The sequence below is a fragment of the Anolis carolinensis genome, chromosome 5, assembly GCF_035594765.1.
Source record: "Anolis carolinensis isolate JA03-04 chromosome 5, rAnoCar3.1.pri, whole genome shotgun sequence".
Lineage (NCBI taxonomy): Eukaryota > Metazoa > Chordata > Lepidosauria > Squamata > Dactyloidae > Anolis > Anolis carolinensis.
The window spans coordinates 128,218,372-128,238,480 of record NC_085845.1 but is presented as its reverse complement, the minus strand read 5'-3'; the positions used below and the strand labels follow the sequence as shown (position 1 = coordinate 128,238,480).

General features: G+C 36.9%; 1 protein-coding gene across 9 annotated transcripts in view; it reads right to left on the bottom strand.

The window, feature by feature from the left end:
* Positions 1-20,109, bottom strand: part of tafa5 (TAFA chemokine like family member 5) — a 504,871-nt gene that overhangs the window by 275,156 nt on the left and 209,606 nt on the right. For all 9 annotated transcript variants that reach the window (XR_506421.3, XR_010006657.1, XR_010006658.1 and 6 more), the window contains exon 2: positions 2,511-2,660. Coding sequence is in view for 6 of the 9 variants with exons in the window: in XM_062982243.1 (XP_062838313.1) it covers positions 2,511-2,660 (150 nt within the window). In the remaining 3 variants the exon portion in view is untranslated. The remainder of the gene's footprint in view (positions 1-2,510; positions 2,661-20,109) is intronic.

Here is a 20,109-nt window from a genome sequence, read left to right as displayed (position 1 = left end):
TTGTTTCATGGTGGAAAGCACTGTAAAAATTGTCATGTGTTAATTAAGATGTAGGTTTCTAACTGAATCAAAATTTGCATTATCTCTTTGTATCACAGCCATCTCCATAAACTCCATCTTCATCTTATACATATACCTGCTTATATGGGAAAATACCTCATAGAAACTTGCTGAATACAGTGATAATTTTCAAAGTTGAAATTTGGGCAGCATGCGATCACATTATACAATCAATCCTCCGTTTCCACAGATGTCACACGCATATATTCAACCGCTCATGGCTTAAATATATGGTTTAAAAAAACAACAACAACAACATAATAGCAAACCTTGATTTTACTATTTTATATAAAGGATGTAGTATACAATGGGATTTTAGCATGCACAAATATTTGTATCTACAAAAGGATCCTGGAATGAAACACCACCATATATCAAGGGCCCGCTGTACAATATCCATGATCAAACATTAATCTTACATACACTAATCTTAACACATCCATCTACCAAACTGAGAGAAATGGCAACAAATGTGGCCACATTCAATTTAATTGTCCAATATCTCAAAATACAGCAAGATATGACATTGACATTCTGATACCCATGAAATTGGAAGCTGGTAAACAATCTAGGTAAATGTGTTGCCTTAAAGTAAAAGTATAGATAAAGTGAAAGTCCTAACAAACAACCTCAGAAATAAATTAATTAGCATCACTTACTGTTTTATATCTCAATAGCACAAAATGTTGTTTTCTATCCCGATAAAACATGGAGACATTTTGCACATAATAAATTTAATAAATAAAAAGTGCTTTTTTCATTCATGCGTTGATATTTCTGTGATGAAATATTATTCTACATGCAAAAATGCTTTTTTTCTATTCAAAAAATGCTGTTTTCTATGCAATACCTGAATTTTGTGAAAAACAAATCATAAACTGCAAAGATTCTCATCTGTCCAGGATTCAACTCACCAGGGTTTTTTGACACAATAAAACATATTTTTGACCATTTCTTGAACACTGTTGAATATTCTTTACCTTTCTAATTTTCAACTTAAAGAATAGACAGTTACAGTACACAAATTAACACTATATATAAATCAGATAACGTGTTCCTTTTTTTAAAAAAAAATACTACTGTCATTTCAAAATTAATAAACCTATTAGGGCTTTTTGACGTAAGTTATCCTTCAACAGAAAATATTGAGGGGGAAGGCTTAAAATGCCATGGGAAAAAATATGGTGAAACAAATTGAAAGAATGAGTAAATTTGACAGTACCATCAAGAGGCAAGGCAAAACACGAAAATAGAATGGATGTAATGTTTTATATTTAGCATGGTAGGTCCACAATGAAATCCCCTTTGTGCTGTCTCCTTTGATAGTCAGTAGGGAAGTCAAATTCCATTGCAATGGCAGCAAAGTTTTAGCATTTTCCCCTTTTAATAGGCTCAAAGTATGAGTCATTTTTCCAAAGAAATCTGAAATTATCTCTCTCTTTTTTTAACAGTGGAACCCATTTTCAGTTGTTTTCCTTCACAAAGCCTAAATCAAAACATGCCATTTAATGCCATCTATTTATAACAAGAGTCCTATTTTCTTTTAATTGCAATGTGAATGTAAGTCTTCATCAGCAGGCTTACACTGCTGACTGCACCACTGGTGTCTCATTGGAACAGAGCAGCTCATTTGGGACATAAAAATGATTTCAAAGTGAAATATTTTCATCCTGTCTCTACATCAGCATTTTTGCAAGCTGCAGGCAACACACTGCATCTGCAGTGAATCATACAGAATGGCAATTTTAATGAGGGAAAGGACAGCAGAACTATAAGACATAATACAACTGCTCCCTTCTTATATCACCATTCCCATTTCTCCTTCCCCACCACATTAACTTTTATGCAAAAGTGGTCACACTGGATATGATTAAAATTAAGATGCAGAGTATTATTTCAACAGTTCCACTCAGGCAGGCTGTGAATATTCAACTCTTGATACCCAAAGGAAGTAGCAGAAACGTTCCTGGGAAACATCATACCACTCAACACACGAGTATTGCAATGCAGGTCAACTGTTTCCCACACTATAATAAACCTAATTAAAAGGGGTTTTTTTTCATTCTGGCACAGAAAAACTAGAGCAATATTTCAATATACCATCTGGATATCATGACTTGTCTATTGGTATGGAACTGACATATACCCAACCTGCCCATATGGATCCATCAAAAAATAGCTTGACATTTCTAAACCTCATCATCCAACTGACACAAAATAAAGGCTTTACCACCAGAAAACAATGTGAGTCAATGGCCTGTTCACAGCATACCGCCTTCAGATAACATTTGCAAAAAAATCAAGTATAATCCCTGTGTCAACAGCCTCACTTGGCTTCTGCCCATATACATTTCTGATAAGACACTTTTGCAATGTGAACAAATAAAGCACATGATAACTTTTTTGTGGGTTTGATTAGATATTCAGTTAAATGATATTTCCAATCTTACCATCAACACAGGCGGGCCTTGCTCTCGTTGTACCGGCAATCTGTCCTTTTTTACATGCACAACGAGCTGTTTGTCGAGCTATAGTTCTTCGAGGTTGACTGCTATCTCTGTCCAATGTAACAATTTCACATGTACCTGCAGCCAATTGACCTGGGAAAAGAACCAGCAAGAGGTACCATCGTCACTGAATGCACAGCAAGCAATCTGTTACAGCCATAAAGAGTCATGACCCAATGTCATAGCAGAAGTGCCACAAGAAATGGAAAGTCAGCTGGTGGATATAAGAAAAAAACAGAGGTGACATGCATTTTTCTCCCTTGTGTCAGGCATGTGAAAATGTTGAGAACTCGTCCTGTCAGAAAACTGCAATTTTCTATAAATGGCTTCACGAAACAAGTTACTTTGTTGAAAGAACAACCTATATTTTTCGTGATCAAATTACGCAAAGAGATATGGAAGCAGAAAACCAAGAGGACCAAAAAAGGTGGATATAAAAATGCTTTCTCCCTTCTCAAAGGAGCTAGTAATTACAGTTATTTGCAATGGAAATGTAGTTGAGAAATAATAAATTGCAAAAGATTAAGTTATCTAATCATTGCGCTGCAAGTCAGTTCATATTACATAGCAAGGTATGATGATATTGGATTCAACAGTTTCTATTAAAATTGTTTAAGATAGTATCATATCACCCTCAAATATGTTTTTCACGTTTCCTTCTTTTCTTTCTTCTTTTAAAAAATTGGATGAATGAGGTAATGCAATCACACCACATAAAATCTTTTAGGGAAAGTTTAGAGAAACATTTAAATTCAATAACTGTGGGGAAAGAGAATGAAAGGCAGGCAGCTGCAAAGAAAGCAACTCTCAAGGCCTACTGCATCTGAAGTGTGCCCGACTTTGCAAATTGTGTCAGCTTGTCCACTCCTCCCAAAATGTGATTATGAAGCATGTGCATTGCTTAAATGTAGTTGAGACTCTGGTTAGTATAAATAGCCCTAAATGCAAAGAGGAAAAAATTGATAAACCTCATGTTATTGGAATGCCCAAGAAGAGTTATGCTCTATTTAAACCTCTCCAAAAGAAGGAAAGCATAATTGGTTTGTTCAAACCAATGCTTTAATAATTGCACCAAATTATTCAGAAAGGGGAATGATAATACTTGTATTTTTTTTTTAAAAAAAAAACAGCAACAGTCTGGAACTCAGGAAGAAATGGTAGTCATAAGTTTCATGTAACACTGAAGTTCACTACTTGTGAGATTACAGTTGATTACAATATCTTGGGCTTCTGTAAAATGAGAACTAGTTTTTCATGACAAATAAACAAGTAAACAGCATACTGGGTGTATAATTGGTTACACATCATCTTCACAAAAGTTCAGAGAGGATGGACTGCCCTCTATGCTCCGCTGTCTTTTAAAATACTTGCATTATAAATGGATTACCCTAGAAGAAAGGGCCAAACATTCTTCCAATGGAACATCTGCCCAAGTATACACTCCCACTTGTTGAAATGGACAATATAGCATACTGGCCTTTTGTGGTAAGCGTTAGTAGTTAATTATATTTAATTATATTTAACTTAATCTAGGTCATATAACAGAGAAGAAGATAGGATATAAAATATATAATAAATAGTTCAACAAATAAAAGAAAATTACCTCTTAATTTTACCTCTAAATTTTAGTATAGAGCAATCTATTCTAAGATATAGCTTGCACATACTCTTATTGGTGTTTCAGCTAAGCCTTGATAAAAATGACTGTTCAAACAAACTTTCAAAGCTGTGGAACACTTTTTGAAGACCGTTTCTTATTGAACCCCAAAAAACTTTTAGATAAATGCATTTTAAAATTTGACAGATGGGCTGGTCAGCTGCTCTTTGGGACCCCACAGCCACTGCTGCTGGCCCTCAACCATCTCCCCCAGTATAAGGCCCCTAGGCCACCTCCAACTTGCAGGCTGCTATAGAAGACACCAAAGGCCTGAAGGGGAGCCCCCTTCTCATTGCCATCTTCAGGGCTCTAAGCCCCAAACCCTCCTCTCTGTGTTCTGCCTCAAGGATCAGTCAGCTGCCTTCCTCACTCCTCTGAAGGGTCGTGCCTGAGATTCGGGGAGCCCACCAGCTTCTCTTTGGCAGCCTGACTCCAACCAGAAGCCTTGGAAAAGTGATTTTGGGGGGCCTGCAAGGACGGCAGATTCACTACACAGCAAGGAAAATCTACCCACCCCAGCCCTTCCCCTCCCAGGCCCTTTCTGCAGTTGTACATACTTGGTTACTGGGTTGGAAACTTATATTTAAAATGAGACTGTCTTGTAACACATTTTTATTAATAACTAAGGCCACACGTGCACGCGGCTCCTCAGGACATGAGCTTCAGGGAGGCCCCGTAGGCCATGCAGGGGGCAGCGCAGCTCCCCTAACCACAGGCTTTATAGGTGGGGGGGAGGGCACTGACTGTACTTTGTAGAGCCCTAGGGTGGCTGATCTAAATGATGAGCTAGGCAGGAAAAAAAGAATCATGACATGAAAAATTATTAACCTGAGGTTAATTTATGGTGGCCCCTAATATATGAAAATGCTGCCAGAGACCATAGTAAAAATAAGTCATTGTAGACAGATAGGAGCTTTTTGTAATGATTAATTGCCAATCACTTATTTATTTATAAACAGGTTCTTTTTCTCCTTGAATAGTTAAAAGAGCTAGGTGTAATTCAAGGAAACGGGCATTGAGTGAAATCAAACCAAAACTGAATGTAACAATCACAAGCATCTGGACAAGTGGCCTTTTGCTAGAAAAAAGGATATATTAAAAAAAAATCTATCCATTATGAATGGAAAGATGGATTTGAATGCTAAAGTGGGAAACAGTGGGGCAAATTACCTTTCCAAACAAGTATTAGCCATGATGTAAGAAATCTAGTCTTCTACAATAGATTTAGCCAATCTAACGAAATATAAAAAAACACTGATGCTCATGAAATAAATTAAAATGGCATATGCTCTCTTTTCTGAATTATTTTAGTAAAAGAACCACAGCCACACTTTCTTGATTATCTAGTTTTTATTCCTCTTGTATTTTTCTCCTTCCTATTGAAATAACAGAAGGTTGTAGCTGTTTTCTTCAGTATCTAAGTTCAACTCAAGACCTAAAAAAACAAGCAAGATGGGAAAACAAGTTGAAGCTGACACAAAAACTATAATTTGTTGTATTTTGAAGTGTCAGAGAGAATTAACAAGCTCAAATCAATTTATTCCCAAAGCTGGAAGTTAAAATGATTTGAAGAGTTCACATAGAAACAACCTTTGGTGATTCTACTACCACTAAATAAAGGCCTTTGGGGAATCGTCTAAAAGAGAAATTTCATTTGATATGATTCCTGTCTCTCCATTGGAAAGAGACAAAGCAAGAACAACAAGTGGGACTATACATTATCTTGGAGAATGTATGTTCCTAAACTTGCATGTACTATGGTGACATAAACTTAAAGTGTGTGGGGATAGCAGTAGACGTTTATGTTAGGATGTAACTTTCTCCACTTACTGATTCTTCCCCACAGAAACTTATGCCTCCTCTAGAAAGCCAGCCCTGCTCTTATTTTGAATATGAAAGCCTGTCTTCAAAGTTTGATGGGAAAACATTTTTCAAAACCAGGGTAGTGGGGGTTAGTGGCATTTTGAAGTATAAAGTCCCTGGTGGGCACATATGAACTGGTGATGTTTTTTTTTTCCTGAAAAACCTAATCAGAGGTCTTTGGTTCACTTAGTAGTAGGATAAAAGCCAGAATGTGTGTGTGTAGAATATTATCAGAGGTGGATCAAAATTCAGACTCAGCTTAAGGAACATGACAGACTTCATTGAAAGGTATGGAATTATTCTAAACAACATATATTTTAGACAATTAATATTGCTTTCACCAATGGGGATATCATTTTTGATCAGTAGAATGCTTATCAAAATACTAAGTATATTGTAATTGTGCCATAAAAGATGATTCCATATATCACACAAGTACTTAACCCACATGTGTGAAACACAAGGCCCATGGTGTGAATCTGGCTTGCCATGTCATTTTATGTGGCCCACAAAGCTTTCAATGCCAACCTACCATAGTTACATTTATGCAGTCTTACAATTACAAATGGCTCTTTAAAGGCATCCTTAAGGCTGATGTAGCCCTCGCTGAAAATGTGTGACACTCCTGAACCATTAGATCTATGACATTATCATCAAATAATAATTATAAACCAGTACAATCCAATCTTTCATAATGGAAAATATCACAGGAGAATGAAACATTGTTTCTTCCAGGCTCCTACACTAACTGAAGATTCAATTTATGTTCTAAGATATCTCTGTACAAGTGCTATATATGTTCTGTATTCATCTAGAAATGTGGTTGACTAACTTCCACGTACAACCTTATTTTATACTCTCACACAATAATTCTTCCCATGTGCCATCATCTGAATGCCTAGCAACAGAGGCTCTTTTTATAACTCAACATGATAAAGGTTCATTTCATTAATTTTCTTTCTCCAACAACTTTTACCTGCAGATACCCCATCTGCTATAAAGAACTAAATCCCAGTAGCTATAGTATTCAGAATCTTTTTACAGAATCCCCAATTAAAATCTGAGAAGGTAGTATTCATGTTATAAATATGCAAATACCCAGTGTACTCTAAGTGGTAAACATTGCCAATAATACTTTCAATTGCCTGCAAATTCCTTCATCCAGGTTTTCAACATGTAAACATAATCCAAATCTCCGCAATGTGAAAGAAAAAGAAATCTGAATTTGCTCTCATAAGGTATTGATTCACACTATTCATAAAAAGGGGGTCCCATATTAAGATTTGTAGTAGTTTTCCAAAGGATTTGAGAGCAGAGCCAGGATGAATCTCTATTCTATAACCAGATTGCTAGGGGCTTTGAACCATTTGTATGCAAGTGCTTTACTTATGATCCTCCTGAAATAGAGAAATCTTGCTGAATCCCACCACAGAGAAGATGGAATTCAATCCACAGATCCATAGATGTATGTGGACAATTCTACAGCAACTACATTGAGGAATTATATTCATCAATGCATCAGCAAGTTATACTGTCTTAAACATAAACATCATCAATAAGCAGGACTGTGAGATGGAAAACATGTTGCTTTTCAAGAACTAATGTAGTGCAGTAGCTCAGGTACTGAGCTACCAATCAATTATGAGTTCATATCTCATATCTAATGATGGTCATGAACTTATTCAGAAGACTTGAGAAATGCACTCAGTTGCTGTTATGGCACACACACATATGTAACTCTAATAAGGGAACACTATTACTTAAGTACAAAACTAACCACCTTATCACAATAGCCAGGCAAAACGTCCCATTTCACCAGCGAACTGAGGGGCAGCGGGGCAAATCTGTCACCCCACACACCGCTCCCTCATCACACAGAGGAAGCATCACCGAAGTCACGCAGATCTGTGCTGGCTCATGTTGTCAGGAAAACATTGTACGACACTTCCACTCCGGTTTTGGGCGGGGCCTCCGCCAGAAGTCCAGCGATGTCATATGATGGACAGCATACCCAACCATTGCTGAACTGGTGGGGAAGTGTCCTAGGATGCTAAAAAAAAACCTATGTGATGCTGGCATAATATAACAGCTCTTCAAAACACAGGGAAAGGGGGAGCTTTCAACCTATTCTAAAGTTATATGAGTTTTAATGACAAGTAAAAGAGCAGGAAATCAGTTTCCATTTCATCCAAGTAAATTAATTGACTACTTCTTTATTTTGAGATTCAAGTTTTTTAAGGTGACAATATTAATCTCTAAAAATCTAAATGGTTTGAGATGAGATTATATGAATGACTCATTCAAGCTATATGATTCTCCTCAAGATTTGAGACAAGCATCTGCTGCCAGGTTCGCTGTTGAAATCTCTTAGGTTGGTTTTCACCATAGAAACTGTTTTTAAGACATTGTTGTTCCTGTCTTCAATCAAGTTCAGAACATGTCATAAAGTATTATTTACCTGAAAATCATCATGACTATTAATGTGTCATTAGTAATCTGCTTCCTTGGTTCTAGGAAGTCTAGTAATCCTTTCACTGGCTTACAAATAGTTCCATACTTTTAAAAAATGTACCATTGTTCTATTTTTATTTTTAAAAATGCTGTATTACCGGTCAGCCAAACAAAAGGCTGAATCAAATTTATATTATTCTATAATTGTGACCATATTGGTGGTAGTTTGCTTCGGTAGACGACACTGTCCAGAAAGGTTGCTTATAAATATTTTAAATGAATAAATCAACTATTACAATTTATAGTGATTAATGTGATGTGACTGGCAGTTGATTTCCTGACCCGTTCAGTCTCTTTCTGTTTTCATTTCAAACTGTGTGTATATATTGTAGATAGATATAGATACACACACACACACACACACACACACACACGTGTGTGTGTATGCATATGTATATGTATATGTGCATGCATATATAGGCTGTTCTCAAAGAAACCATTTTTATAGTCATAATACAAGAAACAAATTGTTTGCATATACTTCCATGCCTAAAAATCTCAAAGATTATTTTTTTTAAAAAACTAATTATAGTGATAGTTCCAAGGCCCATGCTAGGTATTTTTATATTTTGTAAAATAACTTTACTTTTCTGTTTCTCAATAGTACCAATGTGAGCACTGCTAGAACATACTTCTTTTTTTTATTAATATTTAATGAGTTTTTCAAATGCATAAAAGAGAAAACACACATACATTGCACGATAACAAGGACAATTACAAAGACAACAACCTGATGAACAAGACACACATAACCCACCCAATTCGCCTTCCGAACCTTTTGCACGGCAATACTCTTTTCCCCCCACCTCTGCGGCTCCCTTAGGTACCCTTGGGTCCTAAGTTGGTTGATCATTATAGTCCCCCTCAGTTGGTATTTTCTTTGTCCATATATTCTTCCACTGGACACCAATTGGTCTCCCTTCTTGACGCATCGTCCTGTTTTATATACTGAGTCAGTAGATCCATATTCTTAATGTCTATAAGTTTTAACAACCAATCTTCTTTCGACGGTGTTTCTTGAGTTTTCCATAATTTGGCCAGAGTTATCCTGGCTGCCGTCATCATATATGTAAAAAGTTTCTCCATATTCTGGTCCATTGGGAAGTCCGTTATTCCTAGTAGGAAATATTCTGGTCTCAGGTCGAATTTTTTTCCTATTATCTTTTCCATTTCTTTATGTATAATTTGCCAAAACTTTCTCACTCTCTTACAATTCCACCACATGTGCATAAAGTCCCCAATGTGTTTCCCACATTTCCAACATTTGCCATCTCCCTTTCCCTTGCTCATTTTAGATAGCTTAGCCGGCGTAAGGTACCATCTATAAAAGATTTTGTACCAGTTTTCCTTTAACTCTACTGCGTATGTATATTTAATATTTGTATTCCATATTCTTTCCCATTCCGACATATTTATCGTGTGGCCTACCTCCTTGGCCCATTTTATCATAACTTCTTTAACCTGATCTTCTTCCGTTTCCCAGATTAGTAACTGTTGGTACAATAATTTTATGATTTTTTTTATCGGATTTTAATACTCTGTCCCAGACTGTGTCTTTTTTTTCAAATCCCATTTTCTGATCTTCTCTGAAACTTTCTTTTAGTTGCCAGTAGTTTAACCATGACATGGATGATTCCAATTGTTTAATTTCCTCGTAGCTTTTCAGCCTGTATTCTTGATTTTCTATGTTTAGTAGCTGTCTGTACGATAGCCATTTTCTCTTGGGGAGTTCCCTCATATGCTCTGCCTCCATCGGCGAGAGCCACATCGGAACCTTAGTATAAAATCTACCTTTATATTTGTTCCATGTTTCTATCAACGCTGCTCTTATGTAGTGCTGTTTGAAACACTTTTCCTTTTTACTTTTCTCCCTCCATAGATAGCTGTGCCATCCTTTGTTTAAATCATATCCTTCTAGATCTAGCATTTTTTTATCTTTCAAGTTCGACCAGTCCTTGACCCAACTTAAACTCGCTGCCTCGTAGTATAAAAATAGATCTGGGAGCCCAAGGCCTCCTCTTCTCGTATCGTCCTTCAGGTACTTGAAGGCGATTCTGGCTTTTTTACCTTCCCATAAAAAACTATTAATATCTTTTTGCCAATTTTTTATGATTTTTTTGTTTCTCAGAATCGGTATGTTCTGGAACAGAAAGAGGGCCTCGGGCAAAATCTTCATTTTAATTGTTGCTATCTTTCCTAGAAGGGAAAGTTTAAGTGGTCTCCACCTGTTCATTTTGTCCTTTATCTCCCTCCATCTCTTTTCATAGTTGTTTTTTAAGAGTTGGGCATTACTTGCTGTTAGTTCTATCCCTAAGTACTTGATCTTTTTCACTATTCCAATACCCGTTTTCTTGTTCAGATTCTCCTTGTTCTTCTGTATCATATTCTTCGTTAGAATTTTAGTTTTTTCTCGATTTATTCTAAACCCTGTCACTTCTCCAAAGTTGCCGATTGTTTCCCACCAAAGGTCAAACTGTTCTAAGGGATTCTCAATTAGACAGACGAGATCGTCCGCAAAAGCCCGTATTTTATAACTGTGATTTCTAATCCTAAGTCCCTTGAGGTCGCTATTTTTTCTAATTGCCTCTAGTAGAATTTCCAACATCATAATGAACAGCAACGGGGAAAGTGGGCACCCCTGTCTTGTTCCTTTTTGTATATTTATATTGTCCGATAGTTGACCATTTGTTATTATTTTCGCTGTTTGTTCTGAATAAATTGCTTTGGTTGCGGAGATAAAGTAATATCCGGCATCCATTTCTTTGAGGATTTCTATGATACAAAACCAGTTAACCACTGCTAGAACATACTTCTTGATCAGGAGTAGGAAGGCAGAAAGGATGGAATTACTCAGTTGTGCAGAAAGAACAATGTTTTGCATATGATCAGGGACTTTCAAGCATTTCAGACGGAATTTTTTTTTGTCTTGAAAAGCTGAAAAATCTTTACAGATATCCACTTATGGATGCACTTCTGCTAGATCAGTGTCCTCTAAGTGAAACACATCATTCCTTATTAACCTATAATAACCAAAGCATTTGAAGAGTGAGTAAAATGTACAAATTGATGGAGTGGAAACAGGAGTGATGAAGATCAATTACAAATTTAATTCACCAAATTATAGGATGGGATGCCATTCTTCAGGCCAGTCTTTCCCAACCAACAATAAGCAGACATTTCCGATTCCTACCATTACTGGCCAAGAATTGTATTATAGGCTTTTCACAATTGGAAAAAGACAGTTTTGAAATAACCCCTTTGAAGGAGCCAATAACAAAATGTACCCTGTGCCATTTTTTGTAATCCCGTGATGTGGTCCAGTGGTTTGCACAACCTCTGCACCTGAATGTTATATGTCTCCTACATTACAGTCCATGTTTGTCCTTACAAATGTAACACCAGGCATGTGTCTACAGCCCCATCTATACTGAAGATGGACAGACAACACACTCCCAAAATAGCGAGCAAAATCCATTAATGTGGATCAGTGCTCTGTGGTTTGTGTAATCACCATTCAACTGGTTTCAGGATTTCCTTTGTAATGATCTTCAAAGGCACTTTCTTCAAAACCAGTTTGAAATTGCATCAAATGGTCAATGTTGATGAGGATTATGTTTGCTATGCTTAAAGATTTTATTTTAACCATGTTCTGTCATATACATACACACACACAATCAGAGGTAAAGACATGTCACCATGAACTAGGCATGGTCTACCATCTGTCTCTTTTATCCCCTTAGCTAGATAAAAGGTTCAAATCCAAACTTTTTTTTTGTCCATCCTCCTCCTAAATTCACTTGTGCACCATCCACTTAGTCCATACAAGGTGGATGGTGCACAATAATCGGGCCAATTCTGGAAAACTAGAGCCCAAGACAGAAGTCAATCAGTGGCTGACATGTTCTGTGCCTGCCTTGCAGCTTGACTCTTCTCCCTGCACTTCTGTGTCCTTATTCCACCCAGGTGATGGAGCGAAGATATTCACAGTAGATGGTTAGTTCACTTGCCCTTCCTAATTTTCTGGCTTCTTTGTCTTCTCTGCTATACTTTCTTCACCTGCCCTTCCCTCATCTACATGTTCATCTTCCATATCCTTTTTTCCTATGACCATGTTTTTTTCTGACTCTTCCTGTCTTGTTGTTGTTGTTGTTGTTGTTGTTGTTGTTGTTGTTGTTAACTGCCATCAGTTTGACTTCAACTTTTGGAGGTCCCACAAATGAAAGACCCCAAAGTAACTATTTCATCAACAGCCATGTTCAGATCTTGCACTCAGGGATGTGACGTCCTTGATTGAGTCTAGCCATCTGTAATGCAGTTTTCCTGTTTGCCTACCGCCTCCTAGTTTACAAACATTATTGCCTTTTCTAGTGCGTCCAAAGCATGGCTATCTCAGTTTTGTCATCTTAACTTCTTGGGAGAGGCTTCCTGACACTTAATCACTGTCCTCCTCACTCTTCTTTCTGCCTCAGGCATCCATATCTCCATACTAGTGTAGTACCTCTAAAACCTCCTTTTCCTCCTGTCAGTTTCTGTGCATTTTCTACCCCCCACCCCCCATAATCCACATGACAGCATGTGTAGATGGGGCCTAGAACTCCCATGATCCCATAGAATGTATCCCTGGCAGTCAATGTGGTGTCAAATTGGATTAATTATATAGTGTACATCTACCCTTAGTGGGGACTAGTAGTTAGATTTAAACCCCTGTATAGAGTTTTGTTCAACCCACAACAGCTGCCCTAATTGTTGTTAATAAGGAAGCAACTCGCAAAAATAAAGATTGCTGAATTACATTCAGTGATAGCAGTGCCATCATGTTTTCAGTGCCCAGAACTTATGAACATCCATTTCCCAAACTGGTTACATTCTAACATATGCTGTTTCTTGTTTACTGCTAGTGATAAAGAATTTTTGAACTCATTTATGTATGAGTCTCCATCTCTTCCTTTGCCATTTTGGACTAGACAGCATTGGTTTACTTCTGTCATCAGATTTCATATATTAATGTCACTTTGCTCCAACAGAACTGATATGAGATAAGCTTATCCTATTACTATTCCATTTAAAAACTGAATGCAGCTATCTTTAATCAAATGAGTCCAACGACTCCTGGAATTACAGAAAGCAAATGCAAGCCTCCAGGCTCCCTAGAATTTTACAACAGAAAAGTAATGTGTTTACAAAGCTCACAGATGTACACACTGCAAATTCTGTTCAGGATTTTTCACATTTCTTAGAAGTTTTAACATAATAGAAGTATTGCAATTTCCTTTTACCTAATCAAACAATGCAAGAGGACTGGGTAAACTAAATATGTATTCAATACATAAGAGCAAAGAGTGTGATGCCTAAAGTACTAAGATATTTTTTAAAAATAAAAATAAAATGCAATCTTAATATTGGATTAGAATTATTATTAATATTAAAATGGAACAATTTTTAGTCCATCAAGGTAAGGAAATAGAACATACACTTCTAGTTTGCTAATAGATGCATCTCTTATAGGGTGCTTCAACACAGGACTAAAATTCGTGCCGAAGTAAGTTTAAATAACCCACTTCAGTGCAGGTTTCCATCTCCAAATACCCAGCTAAACCCTGGGCCATATAGTTGAGTTCAAAGCAGATCATCTGGATTTTATATGGCAGTGTAGAAGAAGCCTGACAAATTGTATGTAAAGATTCTGTGCCAATACCTGCACAGGACTAAGTAGGATCAAAGGCATCCCAAGCACAGGTGTGTTCAGCTAAATATATATGTGTATATATGTATGTGTGTGTGTGTGTGTGTGTATATATATATATGAGAATAGGCATCTGAGGCTGAATCTACACTGCTGTATATCCCAAGATCTGTTCCCAGATTTGATTACCCCATATTACCTAGCAATGTAGGCTCATATAATCCAGTTCAGAGCAGTTAACCTAGGATCAGATCCTGGGATGTACAGTAGTGTAGATCCAGTCTGATTGATACATCTTGATGGAAGGATTGTTATTGCCTATAATGTGAGAATCAATCCACACATACACACACATACTTTCCAGGAAGAAGAACAGAAAGAGAAGGAGGAGGAATATAAAAGAGAAGAGAACCAGGATTTTCCTTGGTTCAACAACAACAACAACAATCCTATAGGCACCAGATCCTGTATAATTTTGGAAGCTGGGCAATATCAGCCCTAATTAATATTTGGAGGGGACCCTTCAATGATACTGCGTGCTTAACTATATTTCAGAGGAAGGAACCGGCAAATCACCCCTGAATATTGCTTGCCAAAAAAAATCTGTATGTATGATATCCATGGGGTTGCCTCAAGTTAACAGGCAACTTGAAGGGGCATGCACACACATAATCTCACATGTTCAGATGACACAACATGGACCAAGGCTCCTTTCTACCCTGACCTGTTTGGACATAATCATCCTTCAGTCAGAACTTTCTAGCAATTCCACTGGAATTGCTAGAAAGTTAAGATCGACAGTCTGAAAACAGATCACAAGGAGGTTTTTGACCTATACGAAAATAACGTAGCGAAAATATCATATTCCTTTCACTGGAGTGACTGTTGTGATGATCTGCAAACAGCTCACAAGGAGACTTTTGGCCTATATGGAAATAATGTAGTGACAATATAATATTCCTTTCACTGGATTGACTGTTGTGATGATCTTATAGTCAATTCATAATTCAGCTACACCTGCAGCTTCTAGATTACATGTTTGTTTCCGCCTCTCACCTGAGAGGTAGTTATAAGTGGCACACATGATGGGCAGGGTATTGATGGGCTTGAGAAAAATGTTTACAGGATCCCAATATAGAAATTTTCCACTGTGCACATTGTTATAAAGCAGTGCCAAGTCTTTGGCACCTGCAGGCATCTAGCAATCTTGCCAAGAAAAAGCACTCTTGACTTGTTAGATCATAACAGAAATAGAAGCAATAGAAAAGAAGTCTGTTTTAATTTGGTATTCTGAACCTTTACCTTTAAAACAATTATAATAATAAATGGAAATATGCTCATGGTCAGTATAAATTGTTTTCATTATACAACTGAAGTCATTTTTGAAGTGCAATTTAATTCTGGAAAAAACATGCTTGGAAAAGTTTGGTTCCAGACTACATAGTGATTTTCACCTCTGCCATCACTGTGCTCTGTTTGATGTATATAGATCAGGAATACAAAATGCATTGTTGATGAACTTATACTCTGCTGCTCTTACGGTTTTCTTTACTTTCCCCCCTCATGGAGATCTAAAGCAGAAACCAGGAGAGAGATATCTGATTCTCACTAAAACATCTATATATTGATTGTTTTATATGTTTATATATGTGTTTAAAATGCTGTTGTTTTGTACTGTATTTAATATGTTGGAAGCTGCTTTGGGTCCCTTTGTGGGAGAAAAGCAGAATATAAATAATAATAATAATAATAATAATAATAATAATAATAATAATAATTATTATTATTATTATTTGTATAATTATTGAATAGAGCTACCTCTTTTGGGGTGTATTTTTTCTATACCACAAATCACTTTCAGACAGGGTGGTCATGACATTACCAATTACTGAAGCAAAAAATACCCACCATTTTAGGCTTTGTTACTCTTAAAAGTAGAATGCTATAGATAGCATTTATATGTAATTTGTTGCTTCTAAGTTCTGTAAAGCAAGCATACAGACAAATTGTTTTAAAGTGTAGTATATTAAAGGCTTTTAGTTGAGATAAAAATGCTATTATATCTCAGTTGCAGAGAAAAATGAGGGTTTCATATATGACCTTAACACAAACATATAACAACAGTAGTTTTAGATCTCAGCTATCATTTACTGTGTGATAAAAGAACATTTGGCTTGGGTACATTAACAGAGAAAACAAGTGTATTATACAAGCAAATCCTTGGCTTGTTGAACTGTTAGGTTTCGTGTTACTGTTGGCTGTTTCAGATCTTTGTGGAATGCAAAGAGCCTAAGGTATCTTTTCTCTGTAACTTTTCCTTCTGTAAGAAGTACCACATTTCTGGAGCACACAGTCCCTAGGAGAGATAAGATGAGTCCTTCTGTTGCTAAGCGAGGCTTTTCCATTTATCTCAAGCTTTAGCTGAGTACAAGCAATAATCACTACTGCCCGAAATATATTGGAATGAAAGTACATGGGACCATTCATGACACTTCATCAGCATTCAGGAGGCAAACAGCACGACTGCAGTGATTGAATACAGGTTCAGACTACTGGCTTTAATCTCTATCTCATTCATTCAGTCTTTACTTTTGGCACAGCTGTATGATAAACACTCTTACACACCGCAGGGATGAGATTCCATAGGAGGGTGAGCAAGCAAGAATGCATTTTGCTTTTTTTTAAAAAAAAAAAAAAAGATTGAAGCATGTGTTATGTTGTCAGCAGGAAGGTAAAAGGAATGTGTCAAACAATAGAAAATACAAATAACTAGAAATAGCAAAAGGTCCTTGCATGGTAATTTCAGGATTAATGCAGAAGGGATATGTTACAGTAGAGTCTCACTTATCCAAGCCTCGCTTATCCAAGCTTCTGGATTATCCAAGCCATTTTTGTAGTCAATATTTTCAATATATCATGATATTTTGGTGCTAAATTCGTAAATACAGTAATTAAAACATAACATTACTGCATATTGAACTACTTTTTATGTCAAATTTATTGTATAACATGATGTTTTGGCGCTTAATTTGTAAAATCATAACCTAATTTGATGTTTAATAGGCTTTTCCTTAATCCCTCCTTATTATCCAAGATATTCGCTTATCCAAGCCTCTGCTGGCCCATTTAGCTTGGATAAGTGAGACTCTACTGTATTTAAATAAAATGCAGTAGTACCACATCACTTTGCAGCTAGCATCTGTAGAAATCTTAATACAGAAGAAGATAATCAGCATATGACTGGATTTCAACCTAAATAAGGTTAAATACCCTCAAGCCACCAGAATTCTGTCTTGCCTTAAACCAGTGGTTCTCAACCTGTGGGATCCCAGGTACTTTGGCTTACAACTCCAAGAAACCCCAGCCAATTTACTAGATGTTAGGATTTCTGGGAGTTGAAGGCCAAAACATCTGGGGACTCACAGGTTGAGAACCATTGCCTTAGACATTAAGAAAGGTCAGCCCTGGTTAGTACTTGGATAATGACCAACAAAGAATACCAAGTGCTGTAAACTATTTTGAATGTGTGGCCAGGAAAATTGTGGCAGAGGCTAGAGGTGGCTAATCCCTTGAGGAAGTGCTGGCTCTTTCCACTCTAGCAAGTTTGACATGCTAAGAACCAAGGACTGTGGCGCAGGCTGGTGAGCAGCCAGCCAGCTGCAGCCAGCTGCAATAAATCACTCTGACCAAGAGGTCATGAGTTCGAGGCCAGCTCGGAGCCTATGTTTGTCTTGTCTTTGTTCTATGTTAAAGGCATTGAAGGTTTGCCTTATATGTGTAATGTGATCCGCCCTGAGTCCCCTTCGGGGTGAGAAGGGCGGAATATAAATACTGTAAATAAATAAATATACAACCTTTTCTTTCCTTTCAATAAAGTTTCTGTGTGGGAAATTAGCAAAGCAGGTGTTGGGCAATTCTTTCGTATCCATTGAATGATCAATATAATGGGAATATATATACCGTATATAACCGAGTATAAGCCGAGGCACCTAATTTTACACAAATTTTACACAAAAAACTGGGAAAACTTATTGACTTGAGTATAAGACGAGGGTGGGAAATGCAGCAGCTACTGGTAAATTTCAGAAACAAAAATAAAAATAGATATCAATAAAATTAATTAATTGAGGCATCAGTAGGTTAAATGTTTTGGAAATTTTACATAAAACTGTAATAATAATAAGACTTCAATAAGATAAGACTGTCCAACTCTGATTACCCATATACTTGAGTATAAGCTGACCTGAATATAAGCTGGCCAGGACCCACACTTGTGTATAAGCTGGGGAGGGCACTTTTTCAGCCCTGAAAGGGGCTGAAAACTCAGCTTATATATATATATATACACACACACACACACACACACACACACACACACACACACAAATACAAAGGCCTCAATTTGTGGAAATAAAATATGGCACTCAGATTTGGGGAAAACTCTTCTAGTGTCTAGTAAAGGTAGAGAAGAGAATAAGGAAGAAAAGAGTTAGAAGACAGTAAGGCTGAATGACAAGAAGAGAGAAGGGTCAAGAAATTTAAAAAGTTGATATGAGGGAGAAGAGAGATTCATGGCAGTTGAAGATCTTTAGACTTCTCTAACAAAGAGTTCTGATGCTTCAGCAAACTACAAATCACAAGACTTCACAGCATTGAGTCATAGCAGTTGAAGTCTCAAAGTGCATTAATTCCACAATGTAGAGCCATCCTAATGTTAAGTATTTGTGATAATATACAATATTTAAATTCATGAACTGTTCAGCCCCTTTCTAATTCTCTATCTGGCCTAGTCATCAGTCCAAATATGCTATTAGTAAAAACAAAACAAAAACAACCAGGCTGCCTGGATGATATATCTATCTTGTGCAGATGCATCTGGTCCTTTCACATTTCTTCACACTTCTTCACACATGCTAAATTTTCTCAGTGTTAAAACTGTGAAACCGGTAGAATCTAGTGGGAATGAGTAAACAGAGAGAATGGAACCAAACCTCCTTGTCATAATAATATGTTTCATCAAACTGGACTGTGGTATAATAATGTCTATATGCACAAATTAACTAGGGATGTTTTAAAAAATGCTGGCAAAATGTCTTGTCCTCAGCGAGAAAGTGAGAACGTGTATCTTGATGTGCTGAGACACCTTGTCAAAAGAACTTGTCAACCAGAGTAAGATTTTTCACCCCCGTGCAACACAGAAGAGATCAGTGCATTCGTCTGCAACAGGAATTGACAAAACAAAAATACGCAAGGAAATTCTATTGCACACAATAGAATTTCCAAATGAAAATTCTATTGTGTGCAAAAAAAAGCAACAAACAACCCAGTTGTTCTGCAAAGAAAAAATATATTTTTTAAATCCAAACATGCTACAAATATCTGAACAATTAAGAACTCTTACAATGTGTTGTCGAAGGCTTTCATGGCCGGGATCACAGGGTTGTTGTATGTCTTTCGGGCTGTGTGGCCATGTTCCAGAAGCATTCTCTCCTGACGTTTCGCCCACATCTATGGCAGGCATCCTCAGAGGTTGTGAGGTATGGAGAAAACTAAGCAAAGAGGTTAATATATATCTGTGGAAAGTCTAGGGTGAGAGAGGTCAGTGTGAATGTGTAGTTAATCACTTAAATTAGCATTGAAAAGCTTATCTGCTGTCTTCTTCCTGCCTCTGGGGCATCCTTTGTTTAGAGTCGTTAACTGCCCTTGGTTGATTCATGTCTGGAAACCCTCTGTTTTCAGAGTATTGCTTTTTATTTACTGTTCTGATTTTTGAGTTTTGTAATACTGGTAGCCAGATTTTGTTCATTTTCATGGTTTCTTCCTTTCTG